The 24,028-nt window shown below is 40.3% G+C and overlaps 1 protein-coding gene across 1 annotated transcript in view; it reads right to left on the bottom strand.

Annotated features, from left to right (window-relative positions):
• Nucleotides 1-6,079: 6,079 nt before the first annotated feature.
• The window catches only part of clmpb (CXADR like membrane protein b), a 54,769-nt gene continuing 36,820 nt past the window's right edge, over nt 6,080-24,028 (bottom strand). The window contains exons 2-7 of the mRNA XM_026378558.1: nt 20,721-20,872; nt 17,042-17,246; nt 14,311-14,478; nt 12,918-13,040; nt 12,278-12,419; nt 6,080-10,998 (exon numbers count right to left, since the gene is read on the bottom strand). Of these exons, the coding sequence (XP_026234343.1) occupies nt 10,662-10,998; nt 12,278-12,419; nt 12,918-13,040; nt 14,311-14,478; nt 17,042-17,246; nt 20,721-20,872 (1,127 nt within the window). The 3' untranslated portion in view covers nt 6,080-10,661. The remainder of the gene's footprint in view (nt 10,999-12,277; nt 12,420-12,917; nt 13,041-14,310; nt 14,479-17,041; nt 17,247-20,720; nt 20,873-24,028) is intronic.

Below are 24,028 nucleotides of genomic sequence, written 5' to 3'. Positions count from 1 at the left end.
TTTCTAACCCCGGCACCATCATTGCACACTGTGACACTAGCTTGCTGCTTATAAAAGCTCAGATTGTGATAAGTGTAAACTGTGCTACAGTATCATACTTAACCTTTCTTTAAATTAATCTATTGTTGGTGCAAGCTATTATTTCATAATTTATATGTTACAAAATATCTTAACTGTTCTTATAGTGATTTAATTAGACTCGTATCCTTAGTATTTCTAGCAGAGATAGAATGACACCAATGTTGGCAGCAGTATTTTTTTAATTCTGCTGAGTGGTAATGAGTAGGTGAAGTAAAGAAAACATCCATACTCCATTTGGAAAGATGCCAGCCTGGGAAAAGTGTTATGGGCTGAACCAGAAGAATTTGTTATTAGTGGTTCCCTAAGAGCAATTTAATCAACTGGTAGTAAAATTTCTGCTGACTGAACCTATGCAGTATGTACCAAAAAGAACAGAGCACAAAATAAGAACACATGTCAGCAAGATGATACAAACATTGATGCAAACTTACATAACACAAAATTCGTAGGTTGTCACATTGTAAAATAAAAAAATAGCAAATGTCACAGATTTATGGCAAGAAACAGTAGCAATGTTGTCTAAAATAACTGTCAGGACAGCAGTGACATTTTTACAGTGTGTGTTATTGTCACAGATACAGCCAGAGGCGGTGGAACCACAATTATATAAGACCTCAAATTATAGTTACCTGAGACAAGGCTGGGTGCCTGTGCACCATTCGGTACAACCACGACTGTCCTTCAGCTCACAATTTCACACATAACTGATCTCTCTCTGACAGGAAGGTTCAACATCATGGAGACCATCTATATATTCATGTGCAATTTGCAGCTTTCAATTGCACAATTATGCCCAGAAATTGCCAATATGAACACATTCATTGTGTTATGTTCCGCAATCTAACAGTGCACTAAGGATGGTGATTGTTTTGACTAGAAGAGATAGTTCTGTACTGCTTCCAGCCACAGTCGAAGTGGCACACACAGACACAAAAACATTCATTTTCTTACCCTGGAAAGATGGTTCCCATGTGATAAAAGCAACAACACTGAAGCAGCTCCTTAGGCTACAGAGTACCCTTGTGAATTTCTGCCCAGAGTGATGGTATGTCATAAGAAATTTGGGATCTTTCACAGTTTTGGTTTAATCTAATCACTGTGCAGAACAAAGTTTTCTCAGCCCAGAAGCTCTCTTTAGAAGTCACATCATTAGACAGATGCCCCTTAGTGCTCTAACACTATCACTGAGCTGTGTAATCTGGCTCCGACACAGTTGGCACGCATCACTTCTACCCAGAGAATCACAAGATAGATCCTTGACATTGTAGGGCCTGATATCTGTTCAGCAGAGGAAGAGATGGATGTTTAATCAGCACGCTGCCGTGGCTGCTAAAAGCCAGTTTTCACATTAGACAAAGCCTCAATTAGATCTTAATTGTCCCAGGTGTCAGCTCCCATGGCAACAAACGGGGATGTTCGGAGTTTCACAGCAATATCGCAGACGACAGCCGCGTTGTCAAGCTCCTAAAACCTCAATGAAAGCTCATGAATCAGCTAACTTTCAATGGAACCAACATGATAATGCAACAGGAATAGGAATATAGGAATACAGGAATAACACCATGTCCCAATGCCAGACTGATAGGTCAATAATGTGTATACAACAACAAGATGACATCATCTGAACTGCTAAATGTTATAGTTTTTATACTTGAAATCATCAGATCTCACCTGATTTAGAGCAATGTTTTAATACAGGTAAGGCGGAAGTAAGTTTAAGAAACCATAAGTAGCAGGTTGAGCAATCAACGCTAACACTACATTTAATTACAGGACTTACACAGTGTATAATATAATCATCCACGCACAATACTGGATTTCACCTTTGAACATAATGCATTTCATGACAACCACAGTGTGCATTTTGTGAAGTTAGCTAATTAATACACATCCACCTGGGAGCAGTGTTAGCTGCTAGCTGCTTACACAGTTGTTTGCTAACAGCTTAACCACCTACTGTAGACACACGTCAGCATACATTTGAGGAGCTAAAGTCACATTTCAGCTCTGTTATGGTGTCCAACAACTCAAGACATGAATAAATAAATAAATATAAATAAATAAATATAAATAACTTGCTAGTTGTCTGTATGTTCACCTGCTAACTTAGAGCTGCTACCTGCTGTGTGCTACTGGACAGGTACATTAGTAGGCAGCACATTTATTTGTCAGAGCTTCACATTTAAACACATCAAGGACTGAAGTGAATTTGTAAGAGGATTATTACGGGTGATTTCTCATTACAGCCTTCAGATACTTTTCTTGACACCCCAAATTTAATCGCCTTGCGCATTCACATCTCCACTCTCTCAGCCGGAGGCCTAAAAACCTCGTAGCGTTGTAAAGAGATCTTACCTGTGTCGTCTCCTCTCCCTGGAGGGAGAGCTTGACTTGCCACGTTCGTGGTGATGTCCGTGTAGGAAGGGTCGGAGGGCGATGCTCCTGAACAGCCCGTCCTCCGCCAGCTCCTCCAGCCTCAGCTGAGGGATGAGGTGCCCAAAGGCCATGGCCCCTGCAACAGGTGAGCGCACTTCACTTGCAGACAGCAGGTGTGAAGGAGGTGGATGCTCGAGCATGCAGCTGCAGCGGAGCGTCTGCAGGTCCGCTCTGCACGACGAGCTGCTTGGTTCGTGTGGAGTCTAGAGACCTGCAGACCTTAATGAGGTTACCTCATCCCCTGCGTGCTTTCTGTTAGCCAAGGAGAGATGTAAAAATGATTATTCTATCAGAGGCTTCACTGTAGAAAACATAACTTTCATAGATTGACTGAAATGTTTACAGGGTATATCATTATATCTTCATAGTGGCCAATGGCATAAAAGTGCAATGTGATTATGATCATTCAATTTGTTATGTATGTCAATTGGTGCAGTTAAAAGAACAAACAAACAAAAAAAAAAAACCTGTCATTTTGTTGATATATTTGGTTGCATTGTACAAAAGAATGTGCCTTGTAAGTATGTAAGTAAGACTACATGTCACCGCTGTGTATGATTAAAAAAACAATAACAAATACAATGTAAACCACCCATTATTGTGTTCACCATAATAAAAAAAAAAATCTAACTTCAGCCTTCTGAATTATTATTTTTTATAATCTCACATATTTTAGTCAAATTCACTGCTGTGTGCTATGAAATGGATTCTGAAATGATGCAAGTTGTAGTAATACCCTTAATGTGCAGCTCTCGTTTATCAGCATTTTACGCAAAGACAGATGTGCACAGGAAAACATGTTACACGACTAGAATCTGAAGGTAAAATCCTCGGCTCAGTTGTCCTCCTCTGCAGAGTGTAGTATTATGGATCGTCTTTGTCTAATTTAGCCCACAGTTCATTTTACTTGCTTGCTCCATTAAAAGATACTTCATCATTAATTGCTTCATTTTTCAATTAGGCAAACTAATAGCCTTATGAATTACAATTCTGGTTTACTAAATTGATATTCATGCTTCTTGCTTTTTATGTTAGATAAAGAAATTCCAAATGCTTTAATTATTAAATAATTGGAAATCTTGTTAGTTATGTGTCATGTGAACAGGTGACTTTGTCATTTTTTTGACAGCAACGATAATGGGGGCAGTTCAATTTCGAACCTCTATATGAAGCACATCACAAGCAAACAGTTCAGCTGTAATTTTTAGAAAGCTGCAAATTAATTAATGCTCACATCAATCCCTGATGTCATAGGTGAATTAATCATAATCTGTGCTGCCAGATCGAACAGTATTAGCTACATAGTTATACCAGAAATGTATAATTATTCCATAGTTCATCCATATGCAAAGACAACTTTTGTTACAAAGTGGGATTTCAGCAGGGAATACGTGTCAAATATAGCATGCTATTAACCTAGCTATTTGAATTTATGGCAGCACTTTAATTAGTTGAGTTGTTGAGAGTGAAATGTATTTTAAAAATGGGACACGTTACCCTGAGACACTATTAAGAATCAAAAAGTGCACAGCATTATTCATAAAGACTATAGTGGCCAAAGACAATGGTGATTTGCTAAAATATTAAGTGGAAATTTGATTTTCACAGATAATAGATGAGATAATAGCTTTCAAATGTAAAAAATTGGATTGAAAATAACATGTAAATATTTAATAGCTGGTTGCACTGATCAACACTGCAATTCCACCTCATCATAACAATATACTAACAGCCTACACTTCTACACTCTTAATTTTCATTGTATCCTTGCATATTACACTTGGTACATGTTAGAAAATAGTTATCCTTTTACATCTGAGCTTGTCGTGAGACTGCATAGCTTCAAGTGACCGTTCACAGTCTATGCTGTGATCCAGCATGGAATTCACCTAAAAGAAACTAACTGCAAATATAATGACTGAGAGGTTTATTGAAGAATTTTCCTATCAGTACAAACACCAGGTTCCACTAGAGGGAGCTTTAAGCAAAGCCACTCATATCCATCATTAGTACCCAGTATGACTTTTATTCCCCTTCACTGGGCCTTACAAGACAGCAATGCACAGTAGGCCGATACAGTACATAAACTGATAATGGTTAATTATCAGTGTTCACGATTAAATTAAATTGCTGTTATATGTGGTAAGATCTAGTGATCAGTGCTGCAGTCAGTGTCCAAACCAAAAGAAAATATGCATACATAAAAACTCACAAAGACTGAAAAGAGTTGCCACAGACATCCTGATAACACATTTCATTTACATAGGTTCCACGTAAGGTTTCGTATTAGTTAATCTCAACTGATGATGTATGATATGCGACTTATGACTTCTCTCATTTCATTAACAGCTTATCAGCCTCACATATAACAAGAGATGTATCCCTAAACAACACCATGGGGTACAATTATATAAGTGACTTCAATTATAAAGACCTTGTGTGGCAATCTACAAGTATTTATTTTGCAGATTACAGAGGAAGACCAGGAGCAAACTATGATTTGGTATAAATTAGGCTACTAAGCCTGCTCAGAGCCAAAAGATTCCTCATCTCTGTGGTGACATATTTTAGACCTTTTCTATTTAGGCTAATTAGAATGTGAGTGTCTTTTCTGTGTTAATATTTAATTATGACACATTGTGCTATTAAATGATTTGCAGCAACAATGATGCAACCTAAATGCACCTATAAACACGTTTAGTATAATTGCAACACTTTATACCATCAACTCGAGTTTTCTGATGGACCTAGCCATAACCAAATGACGTCAAATGTGTGTACGTGTCATCACACATGGCTAATCATGTGGAACAATGGGCACAGAGGCATGGACCAGGGAGTGGAGAGATGTGAATCTGGCCTTGAAAATTTGATCCTGCTTGATATGGATGCAGCGTTTTGAAAAAGATGTAAATTTGGTGTGCAGTCTGCAGCCAGCTCTCTAACAAACAGATGTTGGAGAACACACCAGTAATTCTATTATCCCCTATGGCTCGTTCATGCGCATTTACTCAGGGTGTCATTTCCACATGGTCAACACACAGTTTTTGGGACTTCATGTCATACTTTTTGTGTGCAATGTAGCTCGAAGATAAAGTCACACCCTGTCTCTTTAACAAGGTTTGGCGTGGACACTCCATCTCGACAGTTCAATAGATTCAATTTTCAGAGGAAGGAGATGAATGTCAGTCAATAAGTGGCTGACAGGTCAATAGATATCACTGACCTTGTTTCCACAGGGGTCAGCGTAACATTGCAAGGACAGAAATCAACAGAGACTGTAGTGGAGGAAGCAGGAGAAGGAGCTTCTACATTTCTGGACCCCTTATACATGCACATGAGTAGGTTCCTTTAAATGAGTAGGTTAGTGCCCTGCAGCTTCATATGGCATGTTACAATACATGTTGCTATGTAATTAATGTTTATTTTATTTACTCAGTCTTGACAAGTAAATGTAAAGCTTTTGGATGCATATAAATTTTAGTTCAGATATATCTCATTGAAAATTCAAATCAAGATGCCACAAGACCAACTAGGTTGTCATTGAATATTTTATTTGCAAATGAAAGAGTAATAACTCAGAAGTCGTAAAAATATACATTTTTTACTTGTGATATTTACATGGATTGTTTTCATCAAACGAAAGAAAAGAAAACAAAAAACAAACCAAAAACTTCTGTTCTGTTTTACAAAACCAAAGAGAAGCCACAGCAGAAAAAACAGATGAGAGTAAAGAAAACAGAAGTGTCTTACATTTCCTTTCAGTGACGCCACACTGAGCGTGTCTCCCCTTGACGTCAAAACAATGGAGTCAAGAGAAACAGCCAACCACACAGATCCCACACAGGCCGGTGATGAGCACATAGCACAGAAAAAAGTGCAAAGTACATGGATGAAAATTTCAAATAAAGAGAAAGACAAAAATAAAGCTTCATAATTTTCTTTTCTGTGAATATATTTACAATTGTAGATTTTCTTTTTTTTTTCTTTTTTTCTTTTTAGCCGAATACAGTTATGTTACATCAAAGCAAAGCATTCCCGTTCATCTGCTCAATCTCCTATGACATGCAGGTACCTTTGCTTTCCTTCTTGAGGTTGACTTCAGCCCCATCCATCTCCTCTCTAAGCAGTAACAGTACATCACATTCCCTTATACTGACATACAAGCCCCAGCCACAAAGTCTGAGCATCATGTCGCGTTGCTCTACTGCTTTTATCAGAAATAAAACCACTTAATAGAACATAAAACATTGTGGCTACATGAGGTCCATACCCCTATCATATAACACAGGATAGCCATTAACGATGTCATGGTAACTGCACCTTTGAGTGTTGATAATAAGACAATATATAGTGCTGATGGATACAGTTTTGAAGAATGAAACTGAATGTGCTGCTGACACTCTCGAGGTATGTTAAGACTTTACCTCCTTCACTTTCTACTGGCTGACAAAAGCTCCTTAAAATTTGTTTGTTGGAAATAGTGCAGGTTTGTCAGGCCACAAAGCTGCACACATGAGAGGAGAGATGCAATGCGAGGGCTCATAAATTGGAGAATCTGCCACCTGAGACTTGCAGTTGCTTGAAAGCAAATCAAAAAGCTTGGAGGAATTTAACAGCTGGAAGACTTGCATCCCTTCTTCCACCTCTACTGCTACTTTCATCTGTGGTGGAGGGAATTTCAATGGCAGGAGCCTACAGCCCTGGCTCAATGTCAATCCAGTTATACCTCTCCTGATTCCCAGTACTTCCCTTGCAGATTGCCATGAAAAAAGTCTTGAAGCATATGCTATCCAGATTGTTAAGATGCATATCAATGTCTGAATGTGTGCATGTGTGTGCATGCAGCTGTGTGTGTTACAGTATCTATTTTAGTATATTTGTGTGTGTGTGCCTGTGTGCATATCCCCTGGGTGATGCAGTGTAGAGTGTCCCTTTCTGTGTTGAATTTAGTATCCTGGTTCCATCAGTCAGTCGTAATACCTCCCGACATTCGATCCATCAAACTGATTCTGAAGGAGCAGAAATAACAAGGATTGCTGTTTGGGCTTTGTGAAGATTGTGTGTGTGAGTGTGTGTGTGTTTGTGTGAGTTGCACTTGCACACACCGATTTCTTTACCTCACTGTGCCATGTGCACTTGTTAACGTGTGTATATATTCAGCTTCTACATGTCTGCATTGTGTGTGTGCCTTCAAATGCCAGTGTGTGAGGCGGTGAAAATGAAAACAAACACTGCCAATCTGCGATCATATAAATTTAGATAGAGGTTACTTTGCTTGACTGAATCCTTCTCATTCATCTCGAATGGCTAACATGAGAATGGGTGGGTGTGGCCCAAGGGCGTATACTGAATTTACATGCACACACCCACACATACACACTCGCACACATTCACAAACATGCATGCATGCACGCAAGCTCGCGCACACAGACATATAACAGTAGCTTCCCTGGTCAAATATGAACTGCTGTCTCTAATTGAATATAAAAGGCATTTCTTCTAAATGACCCTTACAGTTAAGTCACATGAAACCCCGCATGTGAAGTCAAACCACAGATGCTTCTCAGGCAGATGTTGGCTTTCAGAACTTTTGAGGTTAAATCACTCAGAATAGCAGCGCTCATTACAGGCTGCAATATTAAAGTGTTAATTTGCAATTCTTCCGACGAGCAGTGGAGCTAAACTCAAATTTATCCTGAGAATAAAGGAGTCATTCAAATAAAACCCACATAATCTGAAAGTGCTCATGACATTTCACTGCAATCTGCCTTTAGATTTTGATATATTTTAGTTGGATAAAAGGCTTAAAAGGGTTAAATATTAGCTAAAGATAACTTGTTAGTAATCAAAGTGCTGGGTACATTTTTGACCCGATGATGGTGCTTAAAGAAATGGCGCGGCATAACTAATATGAAAAGCCAATATTTGTGTGTGTTTTCTCATTATCTCACTGCTAATCATGATCATTTTTTTCTACACTTGCCATTTAGATTTACATTTGTTTCATATGAACACGGGGCTCAAAGATAAAAATGCCAACAGTGACATAGAGGGCTTCAATAGTTCACTTAGAGCACAACATTTGTACCAAAACACATGGTTTAAATTCACTTTTGGGTCTCTCATTTGACTCTTTCATAAGGGGAAAATCTCCCCTCACATACCCTTACTTATTAAATTAAATGACATCATGTGCGTATATCTATCTGTATGTACAATATAAAACAAGACTGATTACAGAATGTACAATACATTGTCCTGTGGCATGGGATTGCGTTCTCACCATGGATAATTTCCTCTGCTTGGTGCTCCCTAGGCTGCATCTGTTATTACTAGGACAAGTTTGTGAAGTTGTATCTCCCAATATTTGCTGCTGCTGACCCTCAAAGCTGATGTGAACAGAGACTTAACCAATGGTGTGCTGAAGATAAGGACAAAGAAAGAAACTATCAAAGGAAAAGGGGATTGTAAAGGCACACTAGATAGGCTACTTGCCCTTTTTTTCAGCTACTTTCAATCAACCTGCGTTGGGTCTGTCTGAGGATGCGACAAAGGGAGGATTGGCCGATACCGCAGCTCGACCAATAACCAAGCAGGACCCAGTGAATCAGTGAGACAGCAATCGAATGCCACTCCATTGTTACGGATCCAGGGAGAAAACTGACAATGTTACCATACACACCCTATACAAGTGAAGTCTCTAGAATCATACTCTTCACTCCCTTCATTCAAACATAGTAACTGTAAAACTGAATATCAAAGTCAATTCTTTGTGCCTTAGCTCAAATATTGATTCGGTTTTTTAGAGGAGGCTGAAAACAATAGGATCCACCATCTTTGTACATCACACATTCATGGTGACAGATTTTGGTTTCAGTCAGAAATGTAACAGGTAAACAAAACAGTATAAAAGCAACAATAATAACCCATTCTAGGGATTGGTGGCACTTCTTAATATGGATGAATGGACATATAGCTGTCTGTCACCCTTTACAACCTGTTCCGAGAGAAGAGACAAAGGAGAACAGAAACGATAGAGAAGAAAAACAAGTCTAGCTGGTCTACTAGATGCTTATCATCTATATTTAAAGTATTGACTTGCTATAGGCCTAATACGTACTATTTAATTATTTGGGGACAATATTAAGGATCAGAAAAGGATGTCTATAAAGGTAGAGAGGATGTGGGAGAGGGAGACCAACTCCATTGATTTGACTCCACTGTCAATGCTACATCCTTGTACCTGAAGTTTCCCCTGATAATTGGTAAAGCATGTGAGCTGTTGGTAAAGCTGATGAGCCAGCTGAGTCAGTATCAGGACCGCCGTGGTTTCTCGTGGGTTCGTTTTGAGAGCATGAAAAGACCGAGAGCATCGGAGCAGATAATGCACATGCCGCGCACTCTCTGTCCACATGGATGGGCACACTTGGTCCAGCCCACGGGAGGCAAAGGGTTTTGTGGTTTCGGAGCAGGTGCTGGAAGCAGCCATTTGGAGGTGCAGGGTGACATGAATCAGAGATTGACAACCCCCTTTCTCCCAGAGAAAAACAAATCAGTGGCTGTGTTGCACACTTTCTTCATCCTTCTTTCCACCCTGGCTATAGCCATCCAGTATTTGATGACAACTGAAGCTTAACAGCTGCATGACTCCATTTGTACCTGGCTCAGCGTTTGGCTTTATTATACAGCCTTTACTGTTCCCATTTTTTCCTTGTTTTTCTCTGCTGCATGCCTAACCCTTTGATTTGATAAATAAATAAAACCTCTACTAGGGGGCTCCTTCCACCTCACTGCACATGCTACCCTGTGTCTTCCAAAGCCAAAAGAAGGAACTCAGAAAAGAAGTTCTGCCTTTAGCCAAGAGACACGTACAGTGTGGTATCTCAGGTCTTGTTTTTTCATTAGTTTTGTTGTTTTATGTAACTCAGTAGGGGGCAAGCATGTCTTATTTTTCCCTTTATAATGTATGCATTCATTAAAAGTACTTTTAGTTTAGGACTAATAGTATTGATTCTTTTAATTACATCCTTTATAGTTGCATTTCTTTGTTTATGGAAAAGTCTTAGTCTTTGGGAGGGGGTAGAGGGTTTAGGCAGGGGTGCTAGTCTCACATGGCTGCAGGAAAGGGCTATCTTTCAGTCCTACACAGTCTGAAAGGCCTTGGTCTGGGCGGGCACCATGAGGGTTGGTGGTGTGGGTCCTGACATGTTACTGGAGTTGTATTTGGGAGTGGCAGGGGGCTCTGGGGTCTTGGAGGGGACCACTGTAGTGTAGGCTGGAGGGGATTGGGTGAAGCCTGGAGGCTGTCCATTTTCCTTGAGAGCTGCTACAGCAGGTGGGCGGGGACGGTGACCGCGCTGGGCACTATTGTGCACCATGGACTGGGTGGAAGAGGCACCAGAGCGCGAGCTGCCAGAACGGGATGAAGAAAGGGAATTGGGCTTCACTAGTTTGGCCTTGGGAGCTTCTGCATCCTCCCTGTGGTTAGAAACAAACAGCAAACACTGATCAAGGTCCATATTATCTTAACTGGATGCCTAAAAATAGAGAAAAGAAAGGCACATACGCACTGAACTGCAAAACAGAGTACCACAGTACTGTTCGTATTCACATGGGACCTCATGTAATTCAGCTTCAGCGTTTGTGAAACACATTTACATGGAATAATGAAATCTGCTGAAATGACTACTTCCCAAGATACAACTGTTTAAGGAAAAAAAAAAAGCTTGGCTGATATTGCTGATAACACAATGAAAACTTTCTTCTATAATTTTATGTTTTCCTTAGCTTTTTATGGCAGGAGACAAAAAAAAAATAACGAAGAAGAATAGAAACTGCATGGCAAAAACAATTACACAGAATTCAATTGAGAGTACCATTAATCACCAAAACGAAGGTAATTTATGCCGTGATTGTTACTTGGATGGTAATAAAATTGCAGATCTTTGCAGTTATTATAAATCACTGTCACCAAGTCACCAGGGTGTGTGGGTTGTGAGACTCAGCAGGTAATATTATTCCACTGATGTACAGTAAGGCTTATAATTTCTCTACAGAAAGTCAGAAATAGAAACCTCTCGTCTGTGCACGGCTGGCTACTAGGAACTGTCTCAGACACACTGAAGGTTTTATAACTCTTGGAAGAAAAACTAAAATTTTTAAACAGCAGTGAGGTTGGTTCTAAAAACACACCCAAGAGATGTGCGTCACTAAAGCTGGTGCGGTCTGGTTGAGGACACATTAGCAGAACAGCTCAGACTCTTAACATGGTATAAAAACAGAAAACACTTCATCATGTCTACATTATTTACTCGAAGCTGTCCCTCAACCAGACTGCATTATTCATAGTTACATCGGTAAATATGCACCTACACCGACTGCAGTCTGTGACAGAAAATGCTGTTGCTTTTACAAGTGTCATTAGTGGTCCACAGGATCCTCCAAACACGCAGGCTTTGAAGTGAGGAATAAACACTCCCTACCAGGCAGGAAAACAGTTATTAAACACATCTATGCATATGAGGGCAGTGGCTGTGTCAGCATCTGACCTGCCTAGGTGTGGCCACAAATCAAAGGTTCCAGTAAATGCAATGAACTGAATTGAACTGGTCGATGAGGGGTCAACACACACGGGTTACCACACAGTTTTTTAAGCAGTTAAACTGATTTCTATATGTATTTTTTCTCTGCCTTTTCTGTCATGTCACCTAGATTAAAACTTTTCAATCACAACGAACAATTCAAAAATGAAACTAACCTGATCTCATTTGGAGTCTCCTCCTCCTCGTACTTCTTCTTCTCTTTTTTCCGGAAGACGAGCCAGATGATTAATATGACAATGAGGACACCAAGGGATATTCCCACCACTGCACCTGCGACCATTCCTACATCTCGCACATCTGTGAAGAGAAAGGAGAAAGTGATGAGAGATTACTAACTGTTACATTTAAATCTGTAGTTTTCATTCTTAATCTTTGCACATGCTTCTGCGCCATGGTCAGCCACAGGAAATATAGCAACGCTCTATGTTAGTGCCATCGTGTCCAAACTCAATTTAACACAGGGCTATCAAACTTTTCTGCTGAGCTATTACATGTGTCATTTCCTTGACACATGACCCCAACTGCCCTGGACCTCTCAGGAAACACATTAGAGTGACAGTGAAACACAACTCTGGGAGCAGAGGTGGTGGCCAGCAGCCACAAATTTAAGTTCAGCACAGTCCCCAGTGTAGTAACGCTCTGGGAAAATGGGCGGATGGAGGTGTGGGATGGAATATACGCATTTCGAGCGACAGTTTGAAACAACAACCATCCATCAGGGTGTCAGTTTTAAGTTGACTTGAAAGCTGCGAGGTTGACCCCCTGCCCCCACTCCCTCTTTCTATCAAAACTCACGCTGCATTGTGACCTCAATGGTGCAGTTCTCCTCTCCAACGTCATTGCTTGCTGTGCACCTGTAGACACCTGTGCTGTCCATGGTGAGGTTCCTCAGAGTCACAATCTCCGGGTTCTTGAGATCTGGGGAATAAAAAGAGTTAATGCAGCTGAAGCAGTTTTTTATTTATTTTTAGAAAGGGCTATTTGTACTCAAGTACATATATCTCATATATTCCTGCATGTACCGTACTCAATGCCAATTACAGTTACAGCACAGAGGAAGAAACTCAAATATAAAGTAATAAAAATTAAGAGACAGACATCCATGGGATGAGGAAGAGAGCTAGACACTGATAGAGTGTTTGTTTAGGAGTGAGGCCAATCACACTAAAGGAGCCCTAGAGAGTGCAGCTGGAGTGTCTCTGAGAAAGCAATGAAGCCCCTCAGCCTCTTAGGATATTTAGTCATTCCCACCAATGACAGCCATGTAATATTACCGTTCACCAGACCCATAAATAATGGCTGCTGACGCTGTGCGTTATCGTCCAATGAAAACTAATTAGACTGAACAGGTGTTGTTTGGTGGAGGTCATTAATTTGAACGTTTTTGCCTGGGCACGTGCCATCACGGATGCCAGTTGAACACTGGAGGGAAAAGAATTTGGCATCCCGGGAATGTTTGTGCTAATTTAGAGAATACGCAGTGGGGAGAATTGCTCTGCCATTAGTTTTTCTGCTATAAACCGTCTCTATTACTATTTAGAAGCAGATATGCTTGGTTATGATCCAAGAGGAATGCCAAAATCCACACCATGTGAATGAAATATGCCTTAGGGCTACTATCGAGCCAATGTTTTATTTTGGTACAGAATGTAGTAGGAGCTGCCAGTCCAGTTCTGGGTATTACATTTGATTTTCTGTGCTTTACACACAATCCAAGGAAACCCTCAGTTCACATAGACTTCATGCATGCAGGCATTTCAGCGTCACAGAGATCTTCATCAGATCACAGTATTAGCCTTGATCCTTGTGTTTTTTAACTCATCCCAGCAGAAGAAGCTGGTTCAAGCCTATTGCTCAAATCTGAGGGGGGGTGGCAGTAGTAAAAAGATAATACAGGCATGCAGGATCAATGGCCTATCCAAGCCCATATAAGTGCCCGTGAGCAAAACATTATAACTATAAATTGATCTAATGAAGCATCTGAGAAGAATGTAGTCGATTTGGACAGATGTAGGTGGCGGTGCATGCCGGGGTATGAATGTGTAGATGGGAGACTCAGCAAAACACCTCCTTGGACAAATGCAGCCTACAAAAATCACTAATATGAAAATGAATCTTTATAACTTTTCTCTGCAGAGGGCTAGATGTTGAATCAGCATGTCACTGTAGTGCCAATTACTTTTCTTACCTATCAGCGCCAGGTTTGGCAGTTTGCCCAGACTCTTGCCTTTGTCCAGCACTCGCTCCCACTTGTAGCTGATGGGGTCTGAACCGTCACTGGACTTACAGCTCAGCTTGACGTCACTGCCCTCCAGCAGTTTGCCATCCATCCAGCACCTCGGTTTAGAAGGCTTGACTGTAAGAACACACAGGAATCAGAAACATTTAATTTGAAAATATGCAACAATCAAGCAAAGTTTTGTTTTTATTCATCCCATCTTGCTACTCTATCTGCATTTTGAGACTGGCACTAAATTCTAAGCAATTAGATAATGTCTTAAACTTGTAAAAACTAAGGAGAGCCATGTAGATACACAAAAATACAAATAAAAATAAGTAAAAAATACATACATTTTAATTTACTTTCTTTGCTTTTTTTTTTAAAGCATTAATCTTCCAGGGATATGAGATCAACAAAAACAAAAATCACAGATTTTTGTAATTATTCTACTGACATAAAGTCTGTGGAACAATTACAGGACCTCACAGCTATTGAAAAAGTTGCCCTTAAAATTATAAAGCAATATAAACACAATTTGTAAATGTTGAACTGTTATTTTTTAAGTTTAAATCTCCAGAAAACCCAGATTCTTTGCTTCTTTATTGTTGATGGATAGTGATGATAATGCTCTCTATGTGTTTACAATGGACTAAATGATAGATTTTATAGAAGTTATTCCATCATTTAAAGCTCAGTGAACAAAACACATAGTATACATCACCTCAGATTAAAATAATGTACTAAGATGAGAGGCAGTGATAATGGTAACACAAATGTTGAGCTGCATACACTTGTAAATGTTTAATATATGTACATTATAAAGTTTATTCGTATGAGTTTAACTACAGTGCATCCATTACTGGGACCATATACTATTTTAAATAAGGCACTGATGAAAGTTAGCTTTCTATCACAGTCCTTACTCAAATCTGGTGACACACAAAGAAAAAACAGACAAACAAACAAAAAAGAAAACAAACCCATTCATATTGATCCATACCCCTTTGGGAATGGATCAAAGTTGTAATTCCCTATGGGAATGGATCAATGTGACACCAAATCTGGCAGTGAATGCTTGTGGTAACATGTTCTCCACGGGTCAAAGGTTTTGGTCATAGTCCAGTAGCTAGAGGCAGAGGAGACAGTATAGTGTGCCCTGTACAGCTGCTCTGTTTGGATACATGCTGAAAGGGACTGAAACGCTATTAATAGGAAGAAAATAGCACACTGTTTTCTACCTCCCGAGTGACATCATTTTAGATCAATGGTGCACTAAATTTAAACATCTATTCTATTTTTACTACTCTGTCATTTTGTGCGTTTTGATATTGCTGCATTTCAACAAAGTTGTAGCATAAGCCAGTGACTAGAGCTAGATAGTTGTGCATCTCTTTATTTGTTTGTTTAATCCTCCTTTTCTTTTCCCATCCATGTGTTCCCGGAAGCAGAGTGAATTGTGCTCACATCCTCTGATGCGCTGATGCTTCGTCTGTGCGTCTTGGAGCTCTGTCATGGCCAGTTACGGCCAAACTGCAGCAAAAGAAGTTGGACTGCATAACCTCGGACGCACACAAACACCCCGTATATTTGCCACAAACACAAACAAATAAACTCTAAGTCACAAATCTGCACAGGCAAATCCATACAAAAACGAGTGCACTGAGAACAGGCTTGTACGCGCAAGCTTGAATGTAAACACATGCTAGTCAAGGCCCACATAAACCCTGGTGCGCGCACACACACACACACACACACACACACACACACACACACACACACACACACACACACATATATATATATATATATATATATACACACATATATATGTATATATATAATCTCACACGCCGTCTCATGGCAAGCCAGCTACCAGCCTGGCTGCCAAGCTATTATCTTAGAAAAATGCAAATGTTCGTCTCTCAAAATCGAAAGTGTCACTGCAAAGCTCAGGGCAATTTGTAAAAATCAGGGCACTAACTCACTGAAATGTCTTTATGCAAAAGAGAGTAAAGTGAGAGTGAGGGGATTAACAGACTGTTCCATTAGAAAACCAATAACCACGGGCTGAACTAATCTCCCATGATGTTTTAATAAATCGCCTGCTTTTCTGACATTGAGAGTGATCTTGCTCCTCTCGCCGGACTCTGTGGCTGACTTTAGTGGTGCAGCCGCTCCCCCGTGTCTGTCCTTCATACAGTAGTCGTTTAGCTCTTTGTGATGTTCAGGAACAGATTTTTAGTACCACTGTTTGTTGTCTGTTGTTTCTCGTAGGTCTCATAGAGGACGGAAATCTATCAAAATTTAACTTGATGCTTGTCAACATAACCGAGTCTCTAACTTAATCAATCAGTTCTGTGCTGTTCCAGACCCAGCCACATGTTTCTGGTCTCACCTCATCAACAAACCAATCCAAACGAACCCAAACAGCATGAGCAAAATCAAATCACACTGTCTGAATCAAATTGAATCATTAGATCAGTCAGCATGACGGAGGAAATGTGCCAGGCTAATGATCCAGTGATTAGCTCCGTGTGTGTGTGTGTGTGTGATGGAGTATTTGTGTGTATGTCCATTTTCCTTGTACAAATGGATTTGGATATTTTTCATAACCTGATGGCATGTGTGCAGGTGTACACCTGTGTGTCCTCAACCTAAGAATGTGTGTTTGTGTTAAAACCTGTCTGAGAACACTCACCCAGCACAATGAGGTTGACCTGGCTCCAGTGATACTTTCCTCCAGTCTTGACTTTACAGTAGTATTCCCCAGAGTCGGTCAGCAGCAGGTCACTGATCAGCAGGGAGGCGTCTCCTCCCAGGTACTCCCCAGCAAAGGACAGACGGCTGGCCTCACTGCCTGTAGCCTCATTGGTGTATACCTGGCCTCCAAAGAAGGTAATGATCTAGAAATAGAAAATTAGAGACTTATTTTAAAGTTGTGCAACATGCTTCTATGTCTCATGTGACAGCAAGATCACAGATATCCCACATCCTTTCAGAGGAATTTCCTCTTATTAATGTTAATTGATGATGTTGTCAATATTCATTTTATTAACACAGCTCAAATAAGCTTTTATGTGACAGAACAACACATTTGGTTCATTTCACCTCATTTCTATGTCCCAACAGTAATACCCTTGATATATTTGACTGGTAGCCTGCCATTAACACTTAAAACTATGTAATTATGGTGTGCGCACAGCTCAGACATATCTGCATAGTCCCTCACTGGGTGCACAGTAACAGAGAAAAACAGAATACCAGTCACTCATGGGTAACACTGTTAACAATCACTTTTTAATTAACACTTGGGAAATAATATTTTACAAATGAATGCATTTGCTAGAATGCCAGTATCCTGCCAGTGTTCATTTAGCTGATTATCTGTGAGTGCCGTTATCTCCTTATGCTCTTTCTACAAGCGGAGCTGTCAAATTGACCAAATAAAAATCTATTCTGGGGTTGAGATAAAAGATTAAACTACCCACAGTGGCGCTGATGTGATGCTAGCGCTCTGGCTAGAAAACAAATGTCTCATGCCCGACATAGTTTAAAGTGCACAGTAACCTATACTACAGTATGTGCCAGACCATGAATAAATATTATATCACCTGCTCTATTTGCCTCTGCCAAAGAGGTTATTGTTTCATTACTTATTCTTTTGTTTCGTGATGTGATTCTGTTATCTCATAATTCATTGCAAAATTTTTGTAACCTGCTTTTTTGGCCAGTTTGGCAGAAACTGACCTAACTTCTGAGTGTATTATGGTATTGATATTGCTTGCTTTATCAAAATATTAGCATGTGTATATGCTATGTTATATGGGGGCTGCTAAACCTCCCATTTCAGTGTTCACAGTGAAGAGTAAACCTAAATGTTACCACTGTTTACTTATTATAGATGCAGGAAGCATGTGAAATAATCAATAAATAAATTAGCAACAAGGATGAAGAATGCATTATTGTTGTAGTTAACAGTATTTTCATATAAATAATCACACAAGGTGCACATATATACAGTATTTGTAATGTAGGTGTATATATTGCACATGCATATACTAATTTGGACCTTTTCTATTCTGTATATTGTTATTTTGTTTTGTTTTGTTTAACACAAAAAAACCAATCAAATAATTATTAGAATCATCCAAACAGACATTTTGGCTACTCCGTCTGTTTGTGTGTCTGTTTCTTTTGCCTCTCTTTCCCTCCATCCACATACAAAAACACAAACAAACACAGCTGTCACAGTGGCCTATTACTCAGGGCAAGTGAGAGCCTGCAGATGGGAACTGCTAAATGCCGGTGCCACAGCCCATCAGTGCTTAAGAAACGGGGGCACCTGCTGTGATCACAGGTGACAACTGGCTATTCACACACGCACGCACACACACACACACCTAACCACATACACACATAAACGCAGAGATACGCACAAAATCTAGTATCTAAGCAAACGTGGAGTACAAACACGTGGTGAATGCAAACAGAGCTACAGTACATTACTGTGTCACCGCTACAGGTACAAAGAGACACGGCCCGGGAGTGCAACATATTTTAAAAGCATCTGCCTGTGGGCACACTTGTGCTGCCCTCATCTGGACATTTATTACTCACAAGTGCGTGACTATCGTCTACACTGCATGTGTCTGTGTATTTATGCTTCTGGTGATGTACTGTGAACACATGCTTATGAGACCAACAGAGAGACAGTGAAAGTGCCAGTGAGTTGAGAGGATTTTATAGAAAAATGACCTGGGGGATGTTAACATAGTTTGTAATTAAAATGAGGTAGTTTGTTTATTCAGTAAATTCCATATCCATGACTTTATTTGGTTTTTCTGAATGAATGAGAATTATGTAAACATTTTCTTCAGTTACTTTTACATTATTTTATTTTAAATAGTTTTGATTGCACTGCAGTGTTTGTTGCTGACAAGAGGTAGAAGTTATTTTAGAGGTAGAAAAACATGTATATAAAATTGTTAATTATTAAGTGTAATTGAACCTGAAGTCTGCCTCCACTGCAAAAATACCAGTGCATTATTTATTTTAATATATCATGGTTTGTTAAAAGAAGAGATTCAGAAGAGACAAACAAATTATTTTTTAATTATTATATATTGTTAATTTATTAACTTGCAAAGTAAATACTGATGAAGGTATAATACAGACATTCAGTCAATTTTGTCATTGTTCAAAACACTCTTATATATTAAACAGATCTGTGTCTGCTGGTAATAGTAGATTCTTCACTGCAGACATTTTTATTGAGCCCTAGCAGCAGCATAAAGTGATTCCAAAAAACGGCAACATCACACTGCGTTGAGTGTATTTTCCAAAAAAAAAAAGTTTCTAGTTTGTTGTGAAAGTTTTGAGCTTTGAAATTGAAATTTGGTGAAATTCACAGTGTGACCCTTTTTATTCTGTCCCTAGATCCTGAATGTCCTTAACACATGTAGCATGTACAGTACATTTGCTAACGAAGTCTAAATGCTGACAAGATGCTCTTTCCCTCTCAACATGGCCTTCCAGCAGAACAAAAGAATCATTTATTCATTCAGCTACAGGCACAGTCTCTTTCCTAATCAAAATTTCAAACATTTGATTTTGATTAATGGCGCCTTCAATGTTATCTTCCTGTTAAATATTCATCACAATGTGGCAGCCTCCCTCTGAATCATCAAAGCGTAACACACTTGTTTTCCCCTTTCTGCCATTCCTAACCCTTCTGTTTCCCCCGTGCACTTCCCTTTATTTTCTATCTTACAGTGGTACGCTTCTTTGTGCTGTTCAACATAGCAGCGCACGAACAATCGTCCTCCTGAGAGAAAGGAAATATCTTTTTTTGGACAGAAAGCTAGTGAAAGTTTGTGCGCTGTTATCAGATGTTAAATTTAATTTGGGTGAAGGAAGGCAATGCTTCAAAACCAGTAAAATCCTACCAAAATGACTGGAGGAGCTGGTAACACTTCAAACCAGGTGATGTTAGGATAGCAATTGTAGAAATCGTTATTGTAGAAAGTGAGACCGAGGGAAACAAAGTGGATGAAAACATAAAATATAGCAGCAGTAGACAGCATTTTATGTTTTTGTACAAAGGTTCCCTTGGTTAGTTTGTGAGTCCCCTAGCAAGGGTTATAAAGTCTATAACCGCAGCTTCACCTTTAACTTCAGGAGGAAAGGAATGAGACACTTTTCTTTCCTTTTGTTTTTTCTTTTTTGCAGCTGCAGGTTAAAGATTCAATGCATTTTTTTTTTACTTTAGTTTGTTTACCACAATCATATGTTAGGTGACAACGGTGCAGTTTGTTTTCCACAGTAACTGTAACACTGAAAATGTGGGCAGACAGAAAACAAAGGGAATCTTATCTCACCACTTTCTGTTTGGAGTTTGGTTTCTGCAGTAGCCACTCGATGTCCAGAGAGTTGGATGATGGGAACTGATGGTGGCATGGTAAGGTGGCATTGTCCCCAACGACCTTCTTCATCTCCGTCTGGGCACCCACTGATAGCAGGCTGAAAAGGACTGAGGGAAAGGAAGGGAGGTGTGGGGAGAGGAAAAAGCAGAAGGAGAGGTAGAGAGATGTCAGATGGGAACACAAGCTTGATTCAAACTTCAGACAAGAGGCAGATGCTGTGGATAGGAAGTAAAACCATGCAGAGGAAATTGAGACAGAAGACACAGCGGGAGATATGACCCAGAATCCCAATCACTATCTGACAGATGCTGAGATATGTCACTAGCTGACACTGAAGAGAGACAGAATGGGAATTCTTTTTACAGGAACCAGAGTTTGGCATAAGAGGTCAGTGAGGGAGCAGTATTATGGTGATCCTTTTACCCTCTTCTGACAAGGGTAGTTGAAGAACGCATTCTTATTCATAGCAAAAGCTTTGGGAAGTTGTGCCATTGAAAAGGAAGGTAAATCATAAAGTTACAGAGGAGCCACAGTGGCTGCACATGGATAATTCTGCAGTTAAACTGAAGAGACACAGTTGCTGAGTCACCTAAATTACAAACACGTTACAAATTAGGCCTGGGTATGCTAAGTAGACAAATCGGAAACAGGTTTGATATTTACCAGTATCTAACTATTACAAGCTAATCATGCAGCCGAAGTTACACACATACCAAAATCTGCACCATCTATTCAGTGAAGAGCTCCAACTGCAGCACAAATGATTAGGAGTGGGTGCAGAGGCAAGTCATTTTGGACACTGGTCAGACAGTCAGAGCCTGTGTCTCTGTGGGGGAGCAGCAAAGCTAATTTGTTGGAGGATGCTGGACAGCCCGGTGGGCTTGAGTGGAATTAGCCAGAGGCGTCAGTGGGGGTTACTGGAAGCTGAAACTATGGATGGCTTCTGTGTGTGTATTTGTGTGCATCTACAGAGGGCGGTGCACTGCTGAGATATTTGACTCCCTACACCTGGCAGGAGGCTTGTACAATACTGCAGAGCTCTGCCTCTGTTGAGCGTACACACTGAAATGTGACAAGTATTTTTGGCTCTACAACATTTAACTTAAGTACTTCCTTTAATTTAATTGCCAAACAAGCCAATAGCTACAGGGGATTGTGGGTCCTTAAAATAGAGTTATTCAGCCAGCAGATGTTCATTTGGTATCATGCAGGAATGTACAGGTTGTGTAAATGTTGTATAATATCTCCTTTTTATTATCACGCTGCTTAATAAGTGCTTGGTGCTGCAATACCTCCTCCTGTTGCACAGAGAAAAATAAACACCATGGTGTGGGACACATACTGAACAAAAGCTATGTGCATTCATTGGTATTATGTTTGCAGTGCAGTGATCCAGCACCAGAGCTAGTCATTGCAAGAATGACTTTCTGCACAGCAGACACAATCACATGCTGTCAAATGTTCCACAGGAGGCCAAATGTGGCCCGCAAATGCATCAGCACTCACTGGGCGCCTGTCCACTTGTCCACTGGTCCACCCTCACAGGAGCCAACACCCTGTCCCATAAGAGATCTCAGGGCCAATGAAAATGTCAGCCCTGTGCTGTGAAACCAATGAGTCAGTGCTGACGCAGGACACAGAGGAAAAGAGTAGTCTCACAGAAACCAATTCTTCTAAAAGCATTTCACCCATATTGGTGACATCATTTTGTGAATTTCACCAGTTCGTCGTGCTTTGCTTAAACTCTGTATCTACCTTCCAAGCCATAAATTCCAGCCCCGGGGTAATTGCTGTCAATCAAGGTGTAAGGTTTCCAATTGGCATTTATAAGCTGGACAGAGAGGGAGGACACTTCATACTTGGCTGAATGTTTGTATGTCCTTTTGGCAGCACAGGAGTGAAAGGCCAAATTGCTGAAGCCTGTCTGTTCTGTTAGACCACCTGCTTAGTTCAAGTCATTAGTCAGCAGAAAATTAAGAGCCGCCCCTCTTCACAGAGGAGCTCCTGAACCCTGAAGGTATCCCCGTTTATGACTTTTTAATGCAGCATTCGCGGGTCATTCATCTTGTGGGCTCCCTACTGATGTTAGCTTGGATGTCAGAAAAGAGGGAGAGGGCTTTGCAGTGTAAAGAATATTCAGGAGAGACAAGTCAGACTGTGTGAGTGCATGTGTGTGCAGTTGATTGGACCTAATGGTGTGAGTAAATGTTTGATGGTGGTAGAAGGGTCTGCTGGGATACCTATGCCCACCATCTCCCTCAGGTCCTCAGGCTAGCTTCTGTTACTTAATCATTACTCTCACACTCATCAGCAGCCTAAGGCTGAACCCGACACTGTGTTTCAAGTCTGATAAGAGCTCCCTGCTTTTCACCCCCCACCTCCTCTTAAACTGCCCCCCACTTTACCTGTACGCTCTGCAAATGGAAGAGTTTACCCGAAAGATAGATAGGGCAAGGGTGACAGAAGAAAGAGGAGTGCTGCAATCTTTTTCCAGACAAAGTACTTGACTTTTAACTGCCTGACTTTAACTTGACCTTCAATGAGTGGGGTCAACTAGCATTGCTAGAATGCTTCACTTCCTTACAACATGGCTTTTCCATGAACTGTGTGCATTTCACTTAAAAAAGCATATGGTAAATACATTAAATCCGTGACTGAATTATTCAGATTTTTTGCCAGAAAGATTTGGCTAACAAATCAGAGTGGGGCTGTTTAGTACGTATACAATCACATCTCACTACTTTCCTACTTATTTATAGTCTTGCACATGCCTCCATTTGTGACTAGGAAAGAAGCATATCATAATTAACAAAAGAATGTGGGCGCTAATACCAGAGGTTTTGGAAAGAGAGAGTGAGTGTGAGAGGGAGAAAGATAGACACATTGACAAAGAGAGAGATAGAGTGAGAGGCTAGGGTGAAATATGGAGGAACCAATTTCTATGAAAAGGCCCTAGGGGGAGTTGTGCTCCAGTAAATCCGCCTTACAGAGCCCTGCAATCTTATTATAGTGTGGCCAGTGAGACGAACAGACAGACAAACAAGACAGGCCTGGATCTTTCACACTGCCCAAAGTCAAGCCCCATATCCCCTCAGTCAGCACAGCCTTTGCCATGTCCAAAGCTTATGACCTCTGGTACTCAAGCACAGCACATCAGAAGGAAAAAGAGGGACAGCGAGAGAGAGATAGAAGGGGGAGAGAAATGAAAGGACAGAGAAAATGGGTTGAGGGAGGGGTAGAGGGATGGTGCAATGCCTTATTTT

The sequence above is a fragment of the Anabas testudineus genome, chromosome 13, assembly GCF_900324465.2.
Source record: "Anabas testudineus chromosome 13, fAnaTes1.2, whole genome shotgun sequence".
NCBI classification, from domain to species: domain Eukaryota; kingdom Metazoa; phylum Chordata; class Actinopteri; order Anabantiformes; family Anabantidae; genus Anabas; species Anabas testudineus.
This window is presented reverse-complemented; position numbering and strand designations above follow the sequence as displayed.